We start from the raw sequence: 23,360 nt of genomic DNA, 5'->3' as shown, positions 1-23,360 counted from the left end.
GAATAAAGAAAGTTATTTCAACCAATGTACAGCATACAATGTAAAATAGAAATCGAGTGTGCTAAGCCTAACCTTTCTTTTCAGATTTCTATAAATCCATTTAAAACTGCTACACATATAAAAAATAAACGTCTAATTAAATGCAATCAAGAATATAGTACATAAGCTATCATTATGAATACACTTACTTTTATAATATTAAATATTAAAATTTCTTTATTCTTACGTTAAGATCCAGAAAAGCAATGGCGGCAAATCTACGCACACACCAACAATAGATGAAAGCAATAGAGCCCTTGCAGTAGCTGGGAGACAAGACGCGCGCAACCACACCTGCGCAATAGAGGTATACTTTCATAAAGTCTCGAACCAGAGGTATACTAAATCCCACCAATCACTGGCAAAGCATAAAACAAAACAATGTGTGCCTTTTTCAGCTTGTTTTTACAGCATTTCTGTATCAATCATACAGAATTAATACACGGACGTGTAGGTAATAATGTCTCACAGCCAACACCTTCCAAAAACAAGTCTAGATGGGCTTCCAAAACAGTTTGTTGTCTCTATGCGCATTTTGTTTGATATAATGGATAACAGAAAGACTGGATATGTAAAGTTCAGTGACATTGAAAGTCGTTGGCAAGAAAGCGCAACAAAGGGGCTTCCAAGGGGAGTAATAGAAAGCATACGTAAGGTAACGCCACCAAATGGATTCTTGACGTTTGAGCGTTTCTGTGCAGGTTTAAAAATATGTTTGTTAAGGCATAGAGCAATACAGTTTGGAGATCACCGAGCTTTACAAAAAGGAAATACGTCTAAGTCTTCTCCTATCAAAGCGCCGAATAATAACGTAATGGGACATATATCGAATCGGCCAGCTTCTGTTCCATTACCAGAACGAAGCGAAAGAAGTGAAGCAAAAGTGTATCCCACATCTGGCCTAACGTCGCGACCAGGCAGTGCAACTGGTAGGTTAAATGGCGCGCCGCTACGCATACGTTCACGTCAAAATCATGTGAATACTGCTACAGTTCGTCCAAATAATGTTTTTACTCAGCAGAGAGCTACTAGCATGCCCCAATTAAGAAGTGAAAACCAAGCTCAATGTCGTAATAGTGCGAAAGAAGCAAGTCGTAATCTTCGCGGATATAAAAGCGAACTAAAAATAAATACCCCATCCATGTTTGCTATCCGCTCAACAGTATGTGGTACTGCGGATACTAGCACATCTTTGCAAAGTCCTGCAAACCGGTTAGGCATTTTGACAGCGCTAGAGAACTGGCGAATGGGTATCATAAGCAATGATGCCAACACGGCAGAAAAGGGGACTGACCCGAAAAAGCAATTGGACGCCTTCAGTGGATCTTCATCGCGACCGTACCGAAGTGCAACATCTCGAGGAATGCTTACAGATTCTAATGTACGATTTTTACCTGAACCTTACAGTGGAGCAGCAAGTGACGGTAACGTATATACACATTTGTTGTTTGTCTGTGTGTACTGATACAGTGTAAACTTCTGCTGGCATTAGTTCCTCACATTACAATGTCAATAGCAGTTAACGAAAATAAAGTGTGAAAAAAGGTTTTTATAAAAATTCAGCCAGTAATATCTAAAACCGGAAATTCGAAGTAAAGTAGTAGTAGTGGCATGTGATGCAAGAAAGCATGTGTGTGAGCTTATGCAGCATCAGCCAAAAAAAAAAAATCACACCATTCCCTCCAAATGCCTGTCCAGTTCCTCCTTAAATTTATTCAACCTATCAACTTCCACAACGACAGATAGAAGTTTGTTCCAGCAATTAACCACCCGCTGGCTAAAGGCAAATTTCTGCACATCTGTCTTTTCTTAATTTGAATTTATGCCCCCCTTAGGTTCGTAATCTGAACAAGTGGAAGGATCCCATCAGAATTCAGCATGCTCAACCCATTCAAGGCCTTATATACCTCAATCAGATCACCGCACAGGTGCCTAGTCTCCAGCCACTGCAATTTGCAGAACTTAAGCCTCTCTTGGTAAGAGGATCCCTTCATTCCCCTCACCAATCTTGTTGCCCTTCTCTGTACACGCTCAAGTAAATCTACATCCTTCCTAAAATGAGGCCTCCAGACCTGTATGCAGTACTCAAGGTGTGGCCTGACCATTGCCTTATACAGAGGGATAATCACCTCCTTTTCCCTGCTAGCAAAATTCCTATATATCATCGACAAAACCCCATGACCTGCCCTGGCAGCCTGTCTACATTGCTCAGAAAACTTCATATCTGCCTGCACAATTATTCCCGGGTCTTTTTCATTTTCTACCACCGTAAGTGTAGTACCACACAGTTGTTACGTTTCTCTGGAGTTACTTCTACCCATATGCAGTACTTTGCTTTTGTCAAGGTTAAACTTCAGTTGCCACTTCTTAGCCCATCGGTCCAAATTATCTAGATCCTGTTGCAGTAGCACACTGCCATTACTGTCATTAACAACCCTGCCAGCCTTTGTATCATCTGCAAACTTCGACACTAAGCCTGATATACCTTCATCAATATCATTGATAAATGTACAAAACAACAGTGGACCCAACACCGAACCCTGTGGGACTCCACTAATAACATTAATCCAAGAAGAGCAGCACCCATTGATTACCACCCTCTGTCTTCTCCCACTTAACCATCCTTTTATCCATTGTAGCAACTTACCCTTAATACCATTCTGCTCCAATTTGTACAATAGTCTTTCATGCGCAATAGTGTCAAAAGCTTTCCTGAAATCCAAATAGATGATATCAAAATTATTTTTTGCATCCAGTTCCTTTGTAACCACATAATATCCTATCAAATTTGTCAGAAAAGACTTTCCCTTAACAAACCCATGCTGTTTCTAAATTACTGCTGCAGTCCTGTCTAGATGATCCTGCAATGCATCTTTAACCAGTGACTCCATTATTTTAACCGGAACAGAAGTAAACTAACTGGTCTGTAATTACTCGTGTCACCCTTCGATCCCCCTTTGTGAATTGGGGATACATTTGCACATCTCTAGTCCGTGGGAACCTCCCCTGAGTCCAAGGATGCTCTCATAATTATGGCCAAGGGTTTACTTAGTTGCTTTGTACTCAGCAGAAATTATGTAATGGTTTTTTAATGTTACTCGATAACTTCAGTTTGGATCGATGTGTAAACCTACACTATTATGAAGTACTTTTCGAAATTAAGAAATAACTCATAAACTGCATTTAGCGTTTGCTAAACAGAATGCTATGTAATGCATTCTGTTTCAATGTACAGCAAACTATCACAGAATAAGAAATGTAGTAGTAGTGGCAAGAAAGCAAGTGTATGAGCTTATGCAGCATCAGCCAAAAAAAAATCACACTATTCCCTCCAAATGCCTGTCCAGTTACTCCTCAAATTTATTCAACCTATCAACATCCACAACGACAGATGGAAGTTTGTTCCAGCAATTAACCACCCGCTGGCTAAAGGCAAATTTCTGCACATCTATTCTACATCTGTCTTTTCTTAATTTGAATTTATGCCCCCTTAGGTTCGTAATTTGAACAAATGGAAGGATCCCATCAGAATTCAGCATGCTCAACCCATTCAAGGCCTTATACACCTCAGTCAGATCACTGCGCAGGGGCCTAATCTCCATCCACTGCAATTTGCAGAATTTTAGCCTCTCTTGGTAAGAGGATCCCTTCATTCCCCTCACCAATCTTGTTGCCCTTCTCTGTACACGCTCAAGCAAATTGACATCCTTCCTAAAATGAGGCCTCCAGACCTGTACGCAGTACTCAAGGCGTGGCCTGACCATTGCCTTATACAGAGGGACAATCACCTCCTTTTCCCTGCTAGCAAAATTCCTATATATCATTGACAAAACCCCATGACCTGCCCTGGCAGCCTGTCTTCATTGCTCAGAAAACTTCATATCTGACTGCACAATTATTCCCAGATCTTTTTCATTTTCTACCACCTTAAGTGTAGTGCTACACAGTTGGTACTTTTCTCTCGGGTTACTTCTACCCATATGCAGTACTTTGCATTTGTCAAGGTTAAACTTCAGTTGCCACTTCTTAGCCCATCTGTCCAAATTATCTAGATCCTGTTGCAGTAGCACACTGCCATTACTGTCATCAACAACCCTGCAAACTTCGACACTAAGCCTGATATACCTTCATCAATATCATTGATAAATATACAAAACAACAGTAGACCCAACACCGAACCCTGTGGGACTCCGCTAATAACATTAGTCCACGAAGAGCAGCATCCATTGATTACCACCCTCTGTCTTCTCCCACTTAACCATCCTTTTATCCATTGTAGCAATTTACCCTTAATACCATTCTGGTCCAATTTGTACAATAGTCTTCCATGTGCAACAGTGTCAAAAGCTTTCCTGAAATCCAAATATATGATATCAAAATTATTTTTTGCATCCAGTTCCTTTGTAACCACATCATAATAACCAATCGAATTTGTCAGACAAGGCTTTCCCTTAAAAAAACCCATGCTCGTGTAAACAGTTTCCATAACATTAATAAATGAAGTTGATAATCCCTTATCTTTGGAGATTGATATTTTAACAGGTACCTGTTAAAAATATTACCTCAGACAGAAATAACTCTTTGATTAAAACTGCAAACTGGATAATTGCCTATAATCTGTGTGCATAGTGAATCCAGTGTAAACATGTTGTTGGGCTTCAGATAAAGAGTATTTATTTAATGATATAGGTATTTAATGTTATGTCCAAGTTTGCTGATGATACAAAGGTGGACACAGTAGTTAATGACCGTAATCAGAGTATGTTACTTCAGGACGTATAGCTTTGCTAAACGGGCTGGAAAATAGTAATCAAGGTTTAAGTGATAAATTCAAGATACTGCATTTAGGTAGCAGTAATCTCAAATTAACATGTCATCTGAGTGGTACTAATCTGAAGGCAGTGGAATATGAAAATGATGAAGGAATAATCATACAGTCCAAAATGAAATTCTCCAAAAAGTTCAAGGTGCCTCCGTAGCCAGGTGGGAAGGAGCAGCAGTGCGTAGCACACGCTTCTTGATTAGACCGGGGTTCGAGCCCGTCACCACCAAATACGGAGGATGCGGAAAGGTTAAGGAATTACCACCGCATATCCTGGAGCAATATGGCCTTAGTTGCTAATGCTCCTAAAAACCAAACAACAACATCCAAAAATTTCAAACAAGCTGCTAGAACAGTACATGGGGTTCTGTCAGTGATATACAGGGCCTTTTACAGCAGGAACAAAGGTGATTGTCACATGCCTTATACAATGCAGTATTCCAAATATGTGGCACAAAAGGATATTTTTTATCAAGATTGGAATTCTGTAAATTGCAGGTTTCAAACTAAATGCAGATGGTATGTTTATCTTTCCTTGAATGAAACACAAGGAGGCATAAATTTAATTTGGAAAATGATGGTTGAAGAGTAGATGAGCATTTAGCCAAAGCATTAGCATTAGCAGAGGCATATGATGCAAGAAAGCAAGCTTATTCAGCATCAGCCAAAAAAAAAAAAAAAAAACCCACTCCCATTTCACCCCTCCGTTCGTTCGAAATACCTGTCCAGTTGAGCTTTAAATTTGTTTAGGCTATCAACTTCAACAACAAGTGATGGAAGTCGGTTCCACCAACCAACCACCCGCTGGCCAAAGGCAAATTTCCGCACATCTATCCGACATCCGTCCTTCCTCAATTTGAATTTATGCCCTCTGAGGTGATTATTCTGAGAAAGATGAAGAATCCTATTGGCATTGAGCATGCTCAAACCATTCAAAGCCTTATACACCTCTATCAGATCACCTCGCCAGTGCCTAGTCTCCAGACTCTGTAATTTGCAAAACTTAAGCCTTTCTTCGTAAGAGCAACCCTTTGTTCCATTTACTAATCTTGTTGCCCTTCTCTGTACCCGTTCCAGCAGCTCTACATCCTTCTTGAAATGAGGCCTCCAGACCTGTATACAGTACTCAAGATGTGGCCTTACCATTGCCTTATACAAGGGAATAATCACCTCCTTATCCCTGCTAGAAAAATTCCTGTATATCATTGACAAGACACCATGAGCTACTCTTGCAGCTCGTCTGCACTGCTCAGAGAACTTCATATCTGCCTGCACAATTACCCCCAGGTCCTTTTCATTCTCCACCACTGTCAGTGTAGTACCGCAGAGTTGATACGTTGCTCTGGGGTTACTGTTTCCCATATGCAGCACTTTACATTTGTCGATGTTAAACCTCATTTGCCACCTCTCAGCCCATCTGTTCAACCTTTCCAGATCCTGTTGCAGCAGCATAGCGTCAGTATTGTCCTTAACGACCCTGCCAACCTTTGTATCATCTGCAAACTTGGACATTAAACTTGATATCCCATCATCAATATCATTCATAAACACCGAAAACAACAACGGACCCAACACTGAACCTTGAGGAACTCCACTAATAACATTAGTCCACGTTGAGCAGTGTCCATTGATTACCACTCTCTGTCTTCTGCCACTCAACCATCCCCTTATCCATAGCAGCAATTTGCCTCCAATGCCACACTGCTCCAATTTGTGCAGCAGTCTTCCATGTGCAACAGTATCAAAAGCCTTTCTAAGATCCAAATATATAATATCAAAGTTATTCCCTGCATCCAGTTCTTTTGTGACTACATCATAGTATCCAATCAAATTGGTCAGGCAAGACCTGCCCTTAACAAAACCATGCTGCGTCTGAGCTATAACTGAATTCTTGTCTAGATGATCCTGCAGTGCTTCTTTAACTAGTGCCTCCATTAATTTACCTGGAACAGAAGTTAAACTAACAGGTCTATAATTACTTGTGTCAGCCTTTGAACCTCCTTTGTGAATTGGGGTCACATTTGCACATCTCCAGTCCATAGGTACCTCCCCTGAGTCCAAGGAAGCTCTCATAATTATGGCTAAGGGTTTGCTTACTTCCTTTGCTGCCTCCTTTAATATAACTGGATAGATCCCATCCACCCCAGGTGCCTTTTTTATGTTTATCCTCAACAATCTCTCCTCCACTTTCCTCTCAGTTATTACAAAATCATCCAGCTCACTGCCAATGTTTACTTTACCTACATCATTCTCCTTCCTGAATAACTCCTCATGCGTGAATGTAGATGCAAAATACTCGTTTAGATTGTTAGCCACCTGAGCAGGATCCTCAACTGTTGAACCATCAATATCCAGTGGACCAATCTGATTCATCCCTTTCCTTTTCGAGTTCAAGTATGTAAAGAACTCTTTTCTGTTTTTCTTTGCATCCTTTGCCAAGGATTTTTCATAGTCTGCCTTTGCCTGCCTAATCTCCTTTGTGACTTGGTTACAGACCAACTTATATCTATCATAGGCTTCCATGTCACCCATTAATTTGTATGTATCCCATGCATTTTTCTTCTCTGCCACATGTCTCATTACTTCATCTGACAACCATTTAGGCCTAAACCTTGAACAATATTTCTTAGTTGGTATGTAAAGCCTGGTAGCCTCCAAGATTAGTTCCTTGAATGCTTCCCATTTTGAGTTTGCTGTTGGTAACATCATCAGTTGGTCCCACTGTATAGAATTTAAATACTGTCTCAGACCATCATAGTCGCCTTTACGAAAACAAAAACCCTTCCCTTTACCTCTGATGGTAGTTACCTCCTTGAGTAAATCCCACTTCAACACACTGTGATCACTGCCACCTAGTGGTTCATTTATCTGCAAGTTCTTAATGCATGAAGAATCACTACTGATAATCAGATCAAGAGTATTGCTCCCTCTTGTTGCCTCACGAACATGCTGATGTAGAAAACAATCATCCAATAAATCCACAAAAGCCTTGCTAGTGTGCGAGTGACCAACCCACAAATTCCAGTCAATATCTGGGAAATTAAAATCCCCCATTATAAGACTCTCTGATTTACTGGCCCACTCTATTTCCCTGTACAATATCTTATTATACTCATCAGAGTCATTAGGCCTATAGCACACTCCTACTCTCAATTTTGATTTCCCTATGCTTATGTCACACCAAACTGACTCGACGCTGCCCTGTCCATCGATGTCGACTGGCTTCACTTCCTTGGACTTTATGTGTTTCTTAATTAATAGCATAACCCCTCCTCCCCTCCTGTCCTGTCTATCCTTTCTATACACATTGTATTCCCCAAATTCCAGTTCCGCATTACTTATATCTGTGTGACACCACGTCTCTGATATCCCAACAATATCTGCCTTTGATGTTTTGAGCAATACCTCAAATTCATCAAATTTATTTACCAAACTCCTAGCATTGGTGTACACGCAGGTATACATGCACCTGTTTCTATTCTTAGCTACCCTAACACAACCCATGTGTTTACTTGTACCGCAATGACTACCAGCAGTCTCTGAAATATCCTGCATCTTGTTTTTCAGACTTCTGCTCATTTCAATAGAAACAGTGCAAGAATCACTTCCACCTCTGCCACTGGCTACTGTTAATCTATTAGTCCTTGTATCCCCCCCAACTAGCAGTTTTCCGACCCACCTAACACTGCCTCGACAGCATCAGCAAAAATTCTTGCACCCTTTCTATTTAAGTGTATCCCATCCCTGTAGAAGCAATCTCTCCTGTTAACAAGTACAGTCCAGGCTGAAAAAAATTCTACCCCTTGAGCCTTGCACAATCCCTCCAGGGCCGAATTGATCGACAAGGCTCTCATCATATACTCCCTCCTATCGTGTCTGGGCAGAATTGCAGACACTTTCAAGTTCAACCCTAATTCACGACTTTTTTTCAACAGTGACCTGTACTTGCTAAGTAATTCCGCCGGTCTCCTACTCTTAATATCATTAGTGCCAACGTGTACAACTATATCACCTTTTGTGCCCTTAAAAGATGATATCCGCTCTACAACGTCATCAACCTTTGCCCCTGGCAGACATACCCTGGTCCTATTCCACCTATCCTTTTTACAAAGTAAAAAGGATAGGTGAAAGAGTAATCAATTGTTGAAATAAACTTCCCCTAATGTTGTGGAGCTGGGTTATCTGAATAAATTTAAGGAAGGTTTGGACAAATTGTTAGACGGAATGGGAAATATGTTCAAAGGTTTTTTTTTTTTTGCTGGTGCTGTATAAGCTCTGCTTTCTTATATCATGTTGCAATACTAATATATATTCTGCTGAGACGCTGAAGTTAGAACATGAAACTGTTATTTACTTCCCTGTACCAAAACGGCCTCTGTAGCCGAAGTGCAGTAGCACACACTCTTTGAGTAGACCGGTGTTCAAAGCCTCTGACTGATAAATATGGTCGATCTGCCAAACTGCACTGGACCAGCGTGGCAGATTATGGTCTATTTCCCTCAACATTACTATTATTTGTAAACTGCAAGAGACATAAGCAAAATTACCATATCTCCAGTGGGGAGAGAGAATTTTCATCTCTAAGAGAGTTATGGAGCCTGCTTGATAAGGTAGTTGATCTGAAACAAAAGAAGGGTGCAATTTGTATTCAGAGCAGAATACCTTGGATGCTTTTCATAATATTATTGATTGGTATTGTATGCATCAAGTGCTTCAGAAAGAGTGAGTTTGGAGAAAATATCATCAAATATTAGTCTAGAAAACAGTTGTGGCAGCAATGTTTTTGGAGAGAAGACTGAAGGAACATGTGGGCTTCATTGGAGAATTTGAGTTTTAAGGTTGTTGAAGATGATGTTGCTACCATAACAACGTGAGCACCAGAAATGCTTACCAAATGATGAAATTTGTGTTACCCATACTACCTTTTAAAAAGATGTGCAAAATGCATGGAACTTATCAGACAGTTGTTGGTCTGAATTAAAGCTAGTAACTAAACAAATGATGCAATAATGTCTGCTGTAGTTAAGAATACACATAAGATTAAAAAATCTATAAATGAAATTAAATTCTTTCTTTAAATTAGACTAATTTATTAAATAGTTAATTGGTTTGTTTTCTTCAATATTAAGCCTCTGATTCCACTTTTAATAGTTTATGATGCTAATTGTGGGTATAGTTTCTCTTACAACTAAAATCCGGATAAAATATGCATTCTTAATTTAGACAGGTTTTAAGTTAAAGTGAGATATAATGTATGTGTACCAAAGAAAATATTAAGTTTTGATGTGTTTGGTAGACTTAATTATTACAAAACCTGAAAAATTAGGTCCCACCTTGAACTTTGTATTAACAAGATTCTAATGTAACAGCAGTTCTGTACCATAAGGATCATTTTTCTTCTGAAAACAGATGCCAAATGATTGAGACACATTAGATTTGATAGCAGTTAAAGCAAGTGCAGCATCAAATATCTTGATGTAATATCTGTCGTAAGGCCTAAAAAGGCTGTTTAAGCATGGATAATGCATCATTTTATTATGCGTCCATACTACCTGAGTAGTAGAAATGATGGAGTTGCATTACCCATGCTTAAACAGCCTTTCCATACTCTTTGACATTTAGTCACGAATTATATTTAGATTAAACCATCAAGCATCTCTCATATTGTGAAGTCATACTTCATGAATGGGTTGTCACTATTGCAACAAGAATAGGAATAACTGTGTTTCTCGAAATGTTTGCGGCTAGTCTGGATTAATCGACAAAGAAAGGGCTACAGACTGGTTGTGTTCTGTACAGTCCATTCTTGAAAAATATGAGCCAGAGGATATTTTTAATCTTGAAGAGACATTTATTTCATAATTTGCTGTTCGAGGACAGTCTTGTCATGGTTGAAAATTTAGTAAACAAAGCCTCACTGTTATGCTGCAATTCAGATGACAGTACAAAACTACTTATGCAAAGACATTAGAAAGAGACTCGGAGAGGACATAAGAAGATTTAACACAAGAAAAGTAGAACAAGCATTAAAGGAAAACAAAGAATTTAAATCAGCAACCATGAGCAGTAATACAGAAAGACAAATGATACTGAAACTGAAGAATAGCGATGGTGTACTTATAAACAGCAGAGAAGGCATAATTCAAATAGCAGAAGACTACTATAAAGAATTATACAAGGAGCAAGGGAATGATGCCAGCAGTGGGGAAGATGAATTGCAAAGTAGCAACACATACGACATACCCGATATTCTTCCTGATGAGGTAGAACATGCATTGAAGAAAATTAAGAATCAGAAAGCCTTGGGGAAGACGAAGTTACTGTAGAGTTGTTAAAATTGGGAGGAAGAGACATAACACAAAAACTGGCGAGACTCTTCACAAAGTGCATTAGAAAAGGTGTGACGCATAAGCAGTGGAATAATGCAATCATAGTTTTGCTGCATAAGAAGGCAGAGAAATTGGAAATTATAGACCAATTAGCTTGTTATCCCACATCTACAAATTGTTCACAAGGGTCATTACTAACAGATTAGAAAGAATACTTGATGAGAATCAACTGAAAGAGCAAGCTGGCTTTAGGACAGGATTCTCAAGTATGGATCACCTTCACGTAATATCACAGCTAATGGAGAAAGCAAATGAATAAAAAACACCATTATGCCTGGCATTTGTGGATTATGAAAAGGCATTTGACTCCATACAGCATAAGGCAATGTTTCGGGCACTGGAAAGACAAGGCATAGATACCCCACATATTGTGATTTTGAAGAAAATATATGTGAATGCTACCTCCTTTATTAGACTAGACAAAGACAGTAGGAAATTTAAAATCGAGAAAGGAGTTCAACAAGGAGACACAATATCTCCGAAGCTGTTTACTGCTGCCCTTGAGGAAGCTTTCAGAAGATTAGACTGGTCGCAGAAAGGAGTCAATGTGAACGGAGAGTACCTAAACCATTTACGATTTGCAGATGACATTATGGTCATAAGCCACGATCCCAAAGGATTAGGGGAAAATCTTAATCAGTTATGCACAGTTAGTAAGGATTTTGGAGTAAAGATGAATATGGCTAAAACAAAAGTAATTATGAACAAGTATGCCACTGAAAGGGAAATAATGATTGAAGGAGCAGTAATTGAAAAGGTGGAGTCATATACTTATTTGGGAAAAGTTATTAGCTGTAATGATGATAAATGGCTGGAAGTCAAGAGAAGAATAAATTTTGGATGGATAGCATTCAGGAAATATAGTCACATACTGAAGAACAATATTCCAGTTTGTCTGAAACATAAAATAATGAACTAATGTATACTCCCCACCATGACTTATGGAAGTGAAATTTGGGCACTCACCAAAAGAATGGAAGAGAAGCTGAGAACTACACAGCGAAGAATGGAACGAATTATATTGGGAATCAGACTGTTAGATAAGAAGAGAAACACATGGATTAGGCAGCAAACTCAAGTAAAGGACATTCTTATCAAAACTAAAGAACTAAAATGGTCTTGGGCAGGACACATAGCTCGAAGACATGATGACAGATGGACTAAGAAAATAACAGAATGGTACCCAAGAGAAGCTAGAAGAAAACCTGGAAGACAAAGGCAGAGATGGATAGATGAAATTCATGAGTTTGTGGGTAGTAAATGAATGGCCAGTGCTCAAAACAGAAGGAACTGGAAAGTCCTTCATCCTGCAGTGGATTGAAAATGGCTGATGATGATGTCTCCTTTTATATTAAGATTATAATTCTTTTTACTGTGATACTAAAATATTGTAAAAAGTAGTTCTTGACTCTATGAGTTAATTTGTTTCCAGCGCCCGCTCGTAAAAGAATTTTTTCCCATAGACAAGGATTACATTCTCAAAAATGAAATTAGTTAGATAATTAGTTTGTTTAAACAATATTTGATTTATCGAAAGAAGTGAAAACGTAGCCTGTAAAATCAAGCAAATTATTAGCATTAGTAGAGGCATATGATGCAAGAAAGCAAGCTTATTCAGCATCAGCCAAAAAAAAAAAAAAAAAACCCTCTCCCATTTCACCCCTCCGTTCGTTCGAAATACCTGTCCAGTTGAGCTTTAAATTTGTTTAGGCTATCAACTTCAACAACAAGTGATGGAAGTCGGTTCCACCAACCAACCACCCGCTGGCCAAAGGCAAATTTCCGCACATCTATCCGACATCCGTCCTTCCTCAATTTGAATTTGTGCCCTCTGAGGTGATTATTCTGAGAAAGATGAAGAATCCCATTGGCATTGAGCATGCTCAAACCATTCAAAGCCTTATACACCTCTATCAGATCACCTCGCCGGTGCCTAGTCTCCAGACTCTGTAATTTGCAAAACTTAAGCCTTTCTTCGTAAGAGCAACCCTTTGTTCCATTTACTAATCTTGTTGCCCTTCTCTGTACCCGTTCCAGCAGCTCTACATCCTTCTTGAAATGAGGCCTCCAGACCTGTATACAGTACTCAAGATGTGGCCTAACCATTGCCCATTATAGTAATAGAGAAATTATTTACGACTTAGGAATATTAAAGAATGTTTATTCTTCATCATCAGGGGCTCACATCTTGTGAGTATGGGCTTGGCACACCCAGGGTCCTGAGCTGGATATTGTCATTCCTCTCTTTTTTTGGTGATTCGCTCCTACGTCTCTCTCTCTCTCTCTCTCTCGGGGTACTCAAATTTTTTTGCCTGGTGCAGCATAAGCCTCAGGCTTCCTTGCACCATATGGCTAATAATAATAATCAACTAAATGCGCAATCATTGATGATTCATTATTGGCTCGGCACTCGTTGGTTTGTTGCACAAGGAGTCGTCTTCTTCAGAAATGCTTCAACAGGCGTTTGTTTCCAAGATAATCCTCTCTTTTTCTTTATAAATTTCAATAGCATGCATAAGCATTTTTTAACGGCACACATACAAATCGCAACTAACACGATTCGCGTAGAGTAAAAAGTTGACGAGGCTTTAAAAAAAGGACGAAGTTTATTTAAGTTTTTTATACGATTGAAGATTTCGGTAAAGGGAAAACACATTTCACCATATAACATAAAAAAACCACACAATTTCAGCTTTCGGTATTATCGAAAATGCAATAACATTGAGTTTACTACCCGTTTATAACTGCTTGCAGTAACAGAAAAGTCCAATAAACCGGAAAGTGCAAATTGTTTTATGGTCGTGACCTCTAGAAATGTGCTTTAGAAAAATATCACAAAGGCGTTTAAAATTGATTCTTATAACGGAACATATGATAACGATGAAAGTGTAGTGCAGTGGTTTTCAACCAGGGTGCTGCAACAACGTTCCAGGGGTGCCACGTAATTTGGGTTTAAGTTACTTAAACTTATTATTATTTTTTAATTTATATATTAAAAGGTGTACAGTATCTTTTTAATTTTGTGGTGATCAATAATTGATGTTTACTTGGTGCCTCTACAGGCACAAGATTTCTAAGAGGTACAAGCTAAAGATTATAATGATTTATGCACCACCATCGAGCCATGATGATGAAGAGGTTGAAGAAATGTACGCCGAAATTGAGTCTTTTAGATGAGCAGAAAACCCACTACACTATTATTATGGGGGACTTCAATGCTAAGGTTGGAAAAAGGCAAAACAGCGCAGAAAGAGGAACTATAGGAAATTTTGGAATTGGTGAAAGAAATAAAAGAGGTGAAAGACTTGTGGAATTTGCAGAATCTCAAGGACTGTCAGTAATGAACACTTTTTTTTCAAGAAAAGGGTGGACATGAAAGAGTCCAAATGGATTAACAACTAATGAAATCGACTTCATCCTCACTAACAGAAGATATATTGTGAATGATGTTACTGTCCTGAATAAGGTAAATGTTAGAAGTGATCACAGAATGGTAAGATGTACACTTGATATAGATAAAGGAAAGGAAAAATCTGACTCGAGTAAATAATACAAAGGTCTTTGAGATAACAGAGGAGGAGAAAAAGCAGTATGTACTGGAACTTAAGAACAAGTTTGAGCTTCTGCAGACTGCTCAGGACCGAGATATCAACAAGGAATACTACAACTTTCTGAAAGTGATAAAGCCCAAGAAACCTATAGGGAAAAAGAAATCGAAAGAAGAAAAAATTAGTCAAGAAACACTTGTCATTATGAACCGAAGACGACAAATGAAGAGCAAGAAAAACACTGACAGGGAGAAAATTGGGTATACTGAGTTATGCAAAGCCATTAGAAAGAGACTCAGAGAGGACATAAGAAGATTTAACGCAAGAAAAGTAGAACAAACATTAAGGGAAAACAAAGGATTTAAATCAGCAGCCATGAGCAGTAATAAAGAAAGACAAATGATACTGAAACTGAAGAATAGCGATGGTATACTTATAAACAGCAGAGAAGGCATAATTCAAATAGCAGAAGACTACTATAGAGAATTATACAAGGAACGAGGGAATGATGCCAGCAGTGGGGAAGATGGATTGCAAAGTAACAAAACATATGCCATACCCGATATTCTTCCTGATGAGGTAGAACATGCATTGAAGAAAATGAAGAATCAGAAAGCCCCGGGGGAAGATGCAGTTACTGTAGAGTTGTTAAAATTGGGAGGAAGAGACATAACACAGAAACTGGCATGGCTCATCACAAAGTGCATTAGAAAAGGTGTGATGCCCAAGCAGTGGAATAATGCAATCATAGTTTTGCTGCATAAGAAAAGAGATAAATCAGAAATTGGAAATTATAGACCAATTAGCTTGTTATCCCACATCTACAAGTTCACAAGGGTCATAACTAACAGATTAGAAAGAATACTTGATGAGAATCAACCGAAAGAGCAATCTGGCTTTAGGACAGGATTCTCAACTATGGATCACCTTCACGTAATATCACAGCTAATGGAGAAAGCAAATGAACATAAAACACCATTATGCCTGGCATTTGTGGATTATGAAAAGGCATTTGACTCCATACAGCATAAGGCAATGTTTCGAGCACTGGAAAGACAAGGGATAGATACCCATATATTATGATTTTGAAGAAAATATAAGAGAGTGCTACCTCCTTTATTAGACTAGACAAAGACAGTAGCAAATTTAAAATCGAGAAAGTAGTTCGACAAGGAGACACAATATCTCCGAAGCTGTTTACTGCTGCCCTTGAGGAAGCTTTCAGAAGGTTAGACTGGTCGCAGAAAGGAGTCAATGTGTGAATGGAGAGTACCTAAACCATTTACGATTTGCAGATGACGTTGTAGTTATAAGCCATGATCCAAAGAATTAGAGGAAAATCTTAATCAGTTATGCCGAGTTAGTAAGGATTTTGGACTAAAGATGGATATGGCTAAAACAAAAGTAATGATGAACAAGTATGCCACAGAAAGGGACATAATGATTGAAGGAGCAGTCATATACTTATTTGGGACAAGTTATTAGCTGTAATAATAATAAATGGCTGGAAGTCAAGAGAAGAATAAAATTTGGATGGATAGCATTCAGGAAATATAGTCACGTACTGAAGAGCAATATCCCAGTTTGTCTGAAACGTAAAATAATGAACCAATGTATACTCCCCACCATGACTTATGGAAGTGAAACTTGGGCACTCACCAAAAGAATGGAAGAGAAGCTGAGAACTACACAGCGAAGAATGGAACGAATTATATTGGGAATCAGACTGTTAGATAAGAAGAGAAACACATGGATTAGGCAGCAAACTCAAGTAAAGGACATTCTTATCAAAACTAAAGAACGAATATGGTCTTGGGCAGGACACAGCTCAAAGACATGATGACAGATGGACTAAGAAAATAACAGAATGGTACCCAAGAGACGCTAGAAGAAAACATGGAAGACAATGACGGAGATGGACAGATGAAATTCATGAGTTTGTGGGTAGTAAATGGATGGGCATTGCACAAAACAGAAGGATCTGGAAAGTTGCTGGAGAGGCCTTCATCTTGCAGTGGATTGAAAATGGCTGATGATGATGATAGTGCCTCTATATAAAGAATAAAATTATATACTGTATTATATATATAATTTGTATTATGAAATGTAAATTTTTATAATTATAATAAATAACATATATATATTTTTTTTTTTTCTTAATATTATGTATATATATATATATACACACACACACACACACAGAGAGTCAGATCTAACAGGCAGAAAATTGAGCAGGGGTGCCATTATTAAAAAAAAGGTTGTAAACCACTGGTGTAGTGCATTTTAATGATTTGAATTGGTAACTAATACAATTTACAAACCACACTCATGACCTTTTATATGGCCTTAAGGTCATGCTCGTGACCTGAAAAATGACATTTTAGATAGATAAATAGCTTAGTTATACAGTGAAAATTTGAACTTTTGAGATCTTGAAACGAATTACAAAAAAAACAATGGGTTCACATTACGATATTCTGACGATACGATGGTGTCTGATTAATATCATAAAGCGGGGGACACTATTGTATAGCTATGCACTGGTTTGGAATGCGGTATTTATGAATGTTTAACATTCATTTTTTTCCAATTAATGTTCATATTTTCGATTTTGTTGATACTTGGGGGGGGGAAATCGTAAAGCGAGAACTGCCTGTATATCAAAATATATACTGTACAATATTTTCATTTGCATTAATTGCTTTTCTCTTAACTTATATTACAAAAAAAATAAAATCTTTAAAAAATGTTATTCCCAGTGCTATTTTTGGAACGGTACGGCATACTGGAACTTTTATAACAGTGACGTGTGACATTTGGATGCTGTACACTTCGAAATTTGTAATAGTGAGTAAATTTTTTCACATGTTTACCTACTTCTCAAATAAGCTTAGTTCTTTAACTAAATTTGCATTTTTCACTGTCTATTGTTAAGATATTTTCTATTTAAAACTTTATAATAATTTTTAGTATCCTAAATTACTTATTCGGACCTCTGTTTAACGAACTCCTTTTAAAGCAAATTTTTTTTGAATGCCCCTTGGAAATTACATGTAAAATAGTTTCAGTTGAGCGAGGAAAATTTTCATATAACGAACGGCTTAGGAGAGACTTAACTGGGTACACACTGTTCGCACTTCGGGAAATTAGTGCTGCATTGAGCGAGCTGAATGATTACCATTCTGCTACAATTGTTAAGATATTTTACCTGGTAAAACCATCTGACCACCTGTCCCACATACAGAGAAGTTGCGCTGGTTAACAGTGCACAGATCAGTGGGTTCTGGTTCGCCTGTTGCAGTGGTGTCCAACCTTTTCCCCATACATGGGCCATATTCAAAGTTAAATTTCTATCAGGACCACACTGAGTGATTCGAGAAAAATTAGTGGGTTACATTTTCCATATCTTGTTACATGTAAAAGGAAGTTTCTATTTTCATGTTACTGTTTTTTAATTTTCAGGCTATATAAAAAATGAAAATTCCCAGTACTTCTACGTGTAACAAATCAATGTTACTAATTTATTTTTTAGATTTTATTAAAATTATAAAAATATGACTTTCTTTTGTTTTTCAAAAAAATACCTTACTTTTGCCTTTAAATGCTCACTTTAGAAAATCGTGTATTATGTACAATATAATATCAGTGTTTAGATACACCATACACACTCTTAGAAAAACTACAAAGTAGTTGTTGTGGGCATCATTTGCTCTTTCTCATATTGCGCTCTGCCTTCACGATGAGGTAGTGCAGTATCGTGGCAACTCGTCGTGAAGGCAGAGCGCAATATGAGAAAGAGCAAATGATGCCCACAACATTGTAGTTTTTTTTAAGAGTGTCTATGGTGTATCTAAACACCGATATTATATAGATACTAAACTCTTAAAGTATTATGCCATGTGCATTTAATTATTTTAAATATTATGTACAATACACGATTACATTTACTAAACAAAAAATTTAATAAAAATAATTTTTTGATAATTCATCATCATCTACCATTTTCAATCCACTGCAGGATGAAGGCCTCTCCAGCAACTTTCCAGTTCCTTCTGTTTTGAACACTGGCCATCCATTTACTACCCAAAAACTCATGAATTTCATCTATCCATCTCCGCCTTTGCCTTCCAGGTTTTCTTCTAGCTCCTTTTGGGTACCATTCTGTTATTTTCTTAGTCCATCTGTCATCATGTCTTCGAGCTTTGTGTCCTGCCCAAGACCATTTTAGTTCTTTAGTTTTGATAAGAATGTCCTTTACTTGAGTTTGCTGCTTAATCCACGTGTTTCTCTTCTTATCTAACAGTCTGATTCCCAATATAATTTGTTCCATTCTTCGCTGTGCAGTTCTCAGCTTCTCTTCCATTCTTTTGATGAGTGTCCAAGTTTCACTTCCATAAGTCATGGTGGGCAGTATACATTGATTCATTATTTTACATTTCAGACAAACTGGGATATTGCTCTTCAGTATGTGACTATATTTCCTGAATGCTATCCATCCAAAATTTATTCTTCTCTTGACTTCCAGCCATTTATCATTATTACAGCTAATAACTTGTCCCAGATAAGTATATGACTCCACCTTTTCAATTACTGCTCCTTCAATCATTCATCACATGAGGTGCCTCCGTAGCCAGGTGGGAAGGAGCAGCAGTGCGTAGCACACACTTCTTGATTAGACCGGGGTTCGAGCCTGTCACCACCAAATACGGAGGATGCGGAAAGGTCAGGGAATGACCACCGCATATGCCCAGAGCAATATGGCCTTAGTTGCTAATGCTCCTAAAAACCAAATAACAACAACCTTCAATCATTATTTCCCTTTCCGTGGCATACTTGTTCATCATTACTTTTGTTTTAGCCATATTCATCTTTAGTCCAAAATCCTTACTAACTGTGCACAACTGATTAAGATTTTCCCCTAATTCTTTGGGGTCGTGGCTTATGACCACAGTGTCATCTGCAAATTGTAAATGGTTTAGGTACTCTCCGTTCACATTGACTCCTTTCTGCAACCAGTCTAATCTTCTGAAAGCTTCCTCAGGGGCAGCAGTTAACAGCTTCGGAGATATTGTGTCTCCTTGCCGAACTCCTTTCTCGATTTTAAATTTGCTACTGTCTTTGTCTAGTCTAATAAAGGAGGTAGCACTCTCATATATTTTCTTCAAAATCATAATATATGGAGTATCTATGCCTTGTCTTTCCAGTGCCCGAATCATTTCCTTATGCTGTATGGAGTCAAATGCCTTTTCATAATCCACAAATGCCAGGCATAATGGTGTTTTATATTCATTTGCTTTCTCCATTAGCTGTGATATTACGTGAAGGTGATCCATAGTTGAGAATCCTGTCCTAAAGCCAGCTTGCTCTTTCGGTTGATTCTCATCAAGTTAGCAAAGTTTAAAATGCTGTTTTAATTCTCTTTTCGCGCATGCCGTAGGTTGGACACGGCTGTGAATCAACTGTAAGGTTTTAAACCGGGGTGCCGTAGCAACATTCCAGGGGCGCCACATAATTTGGGTTTAAGTTACTTAAACTACGTACAAGTTAGTGCAAATGCATCATATTAGTAGACAGCTAAACTCTGAATTAGCAAAGGCGGAATCGTGTAAGTTATATCTCATATTGTGAATACTATCACAACGAGTTGCCATGATATTGCACTACTTCGAATAAATAACGCTTCACCAAAGGAGAAGACTGTTGTTACTTATTCTCAGCGGATACCACCACCCATACGGCACCATTTCAGGGCTATTTGGCCCTTCTTCGATGGGTAGGTGGATACCCTAGTGATGCAATGGTGGCAAAACAGTTATGAAGTATAACTCCACAATATGAGAGATGCTTGATGGCATCTCTTATATTAAACTTACTGAACTTATTGTTTGTTTTTTTTTTTTTATTTGTGTTTATTTCATTATAAAAAGGTGTACAGTATTTTTTTAATTTTGTGGTGATCTATAATTGATGTTTACTTAGTACCTCTATATAAAGAATAAAATTGTTATATACTGTATATATATAATTTGTATTATGAAATGTAATTTTTATAATTATATTATTGTAATAACTAACATATAACATATATATTTTTTAATATTAGATATATATATACAAGCACAGGAAGAGAATCGGATCTAACAGGCAGAAAATTCAGTAGGAGTGCCGCAAAATAAAATAAATTACTTAGGGGTGCAGTTATTAAAATAAGGTTGAAATCACTGAGTTAGCACTTCTGCTATACAGAGCATCTCAAAACTATAGGTACAAACTTTAGGAGTAAATAGAACTAATCAAAACAAGGAAAAAGGTTTTAATAAACATTTGTCCAAAAACCAACCGTTTCAGAGATATTTGGCTTTTTTTGTATAGGGCCAGCACGCAGTCATCTTTATTTTGAGGTGACTTTGGATTAGAAATACCACATGACTGTCATCAGGCATCATCACTAAACTGATGTAATACTGAGCACTATGAGAACAACAAACAAGCACAAAATGAGTAAGGTCCTACTTGTGTCAGTATATCGTTATCGAATTGAAATGTTCCGAAACATTTTGCTCAGCTTGGTGCTTGACCATGATTTAATGTAGATTTTCGCGATTTTATTTTTAGTGTAATGACAGTCTTTTCTTAAATTCTGTATAGTTTCATCTTAAGTGACTACTTTCATGGCTCCTCACACTTCTCGAATGAACAGAAGAATATATCCATTTTATGTAAAGATATGCAAACATCAATGTGTGTGACGCTGCTCAATTATACCATGTAAACTCCTCTGACCATGTGATCGTCCCGGAGTATGAAAAAAGAAAATTAATTTATTTGCATGTTGTACAAGCTGAAAAATGTAGAATCACAGTTCTGCCAATTGCAGTGTCTGGAGGCTAGGCACCCTTGAGGTGATCTCATTGAGGTGTTTAAAGCTTTGAATGGATTGTACAAGTTCAATGCTTCTTCCTCTCGCTCAGACTATACACATGCGGGAAAATAAATTCAAAAAGTTGGAATCTTTCATTCAAGAACTGTCTAAAGTTCTGAAGAATAATGGGCAGTGCCCATATTATACTGAATTTCCATAAGAGGTACCTCATCCAAAAGTTGTAATTCATGTTGCAACATGTATCTCATGTTGATAAATGAAACTGTTCAGTCTGCCAGGGAAAAAAGGAGGTTCCATCACTCAATCCCCTATACTACTTGTCCACACATTGCTGGAGAATTTTTGCTGATGTGCCTATTCAGTAGTGGCATAAGGATTTTCTTGGGCCCAAGTATGGGTGTTATACAAGTTCACAATGCTGTCTTGAGTGAATTCCACTCCATCCCAGAATAAAACCTGACTCAAGAACCGTGGATTTTCAGAACCCTTATGCAGGATCTATTGACTAAACACCACTATTGGTGCAAAGTCATTAGAAGTCAGATGATAGGGGATATAATAGAGAGAATACAGTAAACAGCACCCGTATTTAGCAGTCACGGGCTTGAACCCCGGTCACTCAAGGCACATACACTTATGCACCCTTGTACTTGACCACTCAGCTACAGCGGCCTATGAATACACACTTCTAGACAAATACACCATACTGAATATGAGCAACAAGCCTTGGTGAAAATAAAAAAAAAAAAAATTAATTTGTCCCAAACAGCTGGGTACTAGGGTAGCCCAGTGAGCACTGGCCTCAAGCAACAAAATTTTAAAAAATAATAATAAAAAATCGTTTAAATCTATCCTCCATGGCAGCTTAGTTGGCATGATACATCATTGTCTACCACTTGTTTGGAGAGGTCAGGATTCGATTCCCATGACAACGAAAAATTTCTAAAGTTGTCTTCAATAAACACTGTAATTAGCTGATCTCAAGCAAATGGGAGAGGATTTCCCCACAAATTATTTCAGGTTTTCCAGCCTGCAGAATATGTACGCACATTCTACAGAAAACTACACCATAAGGATATGGGTGACAAGTTCAGGTAGCATTAATCCCTTCCCACATCACCATTCCCACATCCTTTGGAAAGTTGTCTACTGATGACTAAAGCCTTCTTCAATCAAAAATCGATAGCTTATCTTAGGTAGTGGAAGTCAGTTTTCTCAGTGAGGTAATCAGGGTTTTTAGCCCACATAACATGCAAATCAGCCTGTGAACATGTCCTCTACAAACAAATACAAATATGGAATGAGTGATAAGTTCCATTGCCTCTGAATAATAATTTTAATTTGTCTTTTCCTCTGCTGTTTTGTGATCTTGCAGACTTTATAAGATTTAAGGTTATTTCTGGATGGATGTTCAGTGTCTCCTGAGAATGCAGATTGTTTTGAATCAAGTGAAGGTAGTTGGGATAAAGCCTGTGGAGTAGATTATTTTTGTTGCAGTTGAGTTACAGACCCTTACTGAATTATCCGAGCTTCAACATGATACATCTTGCAGAGGTAATGAACTACTGACAGTATTTCCGACAGTGCAGGTGGACCAGCTGCGCTGCTTCTAGCTACATTCCTAACCTGATGCTGCCTGTGTTTCTTTGTATGTCAATTTCCAGTAAGATTGCCCTATT

General features: G+C 38.0%; 1 protein-coding gene across 1 annotated transcript in view; it reads left to right on the top strand.

The window, feature by feature from the left end:
* Positions 1 to 449: 449 nt before the first annotated feature.
* LOC150089517 (suppressor APC domain-containing protein 2-like) overlaps positions 450 to 23,360 on the top strand; it is a 260,545-nt gene continuing 237,634 nt past the window's right edge. The window contains exon 1 of the mRNA XM_090390011.1: positions 450 to 1,463. Coding sequence (XP_090246137.1) covers positions 500 to 1,463 — 964 coding nt within the window. The 5' untranslated portion in view covers positions 450 to 499. The remainder of the gene's footprint in view (positions 1,464 to 23,360) is intronic.

Source organism: Mastigoproctus giganteus, chromosome 2 (assembly GCF_048544385.1).
Source record: "Mastigoproctus giganteus isolate SK-2022 chromosome 2, ASM4854438v1, whole genome shotgun sequence".
In the NCBI taxonomy this organism is placed as follows: domain Eukaryota; kingdom Metazoa; phylum Arthropoda; class Arachnida; order Uropygi; family Thelyphonidae; genus Mastigoproctus; species Mastigoproctus giganteus.
Note: the sequence above shows the minus strand (reverse complement) of the source record. Positions and strands in the feature narration are given on the sequence as shown.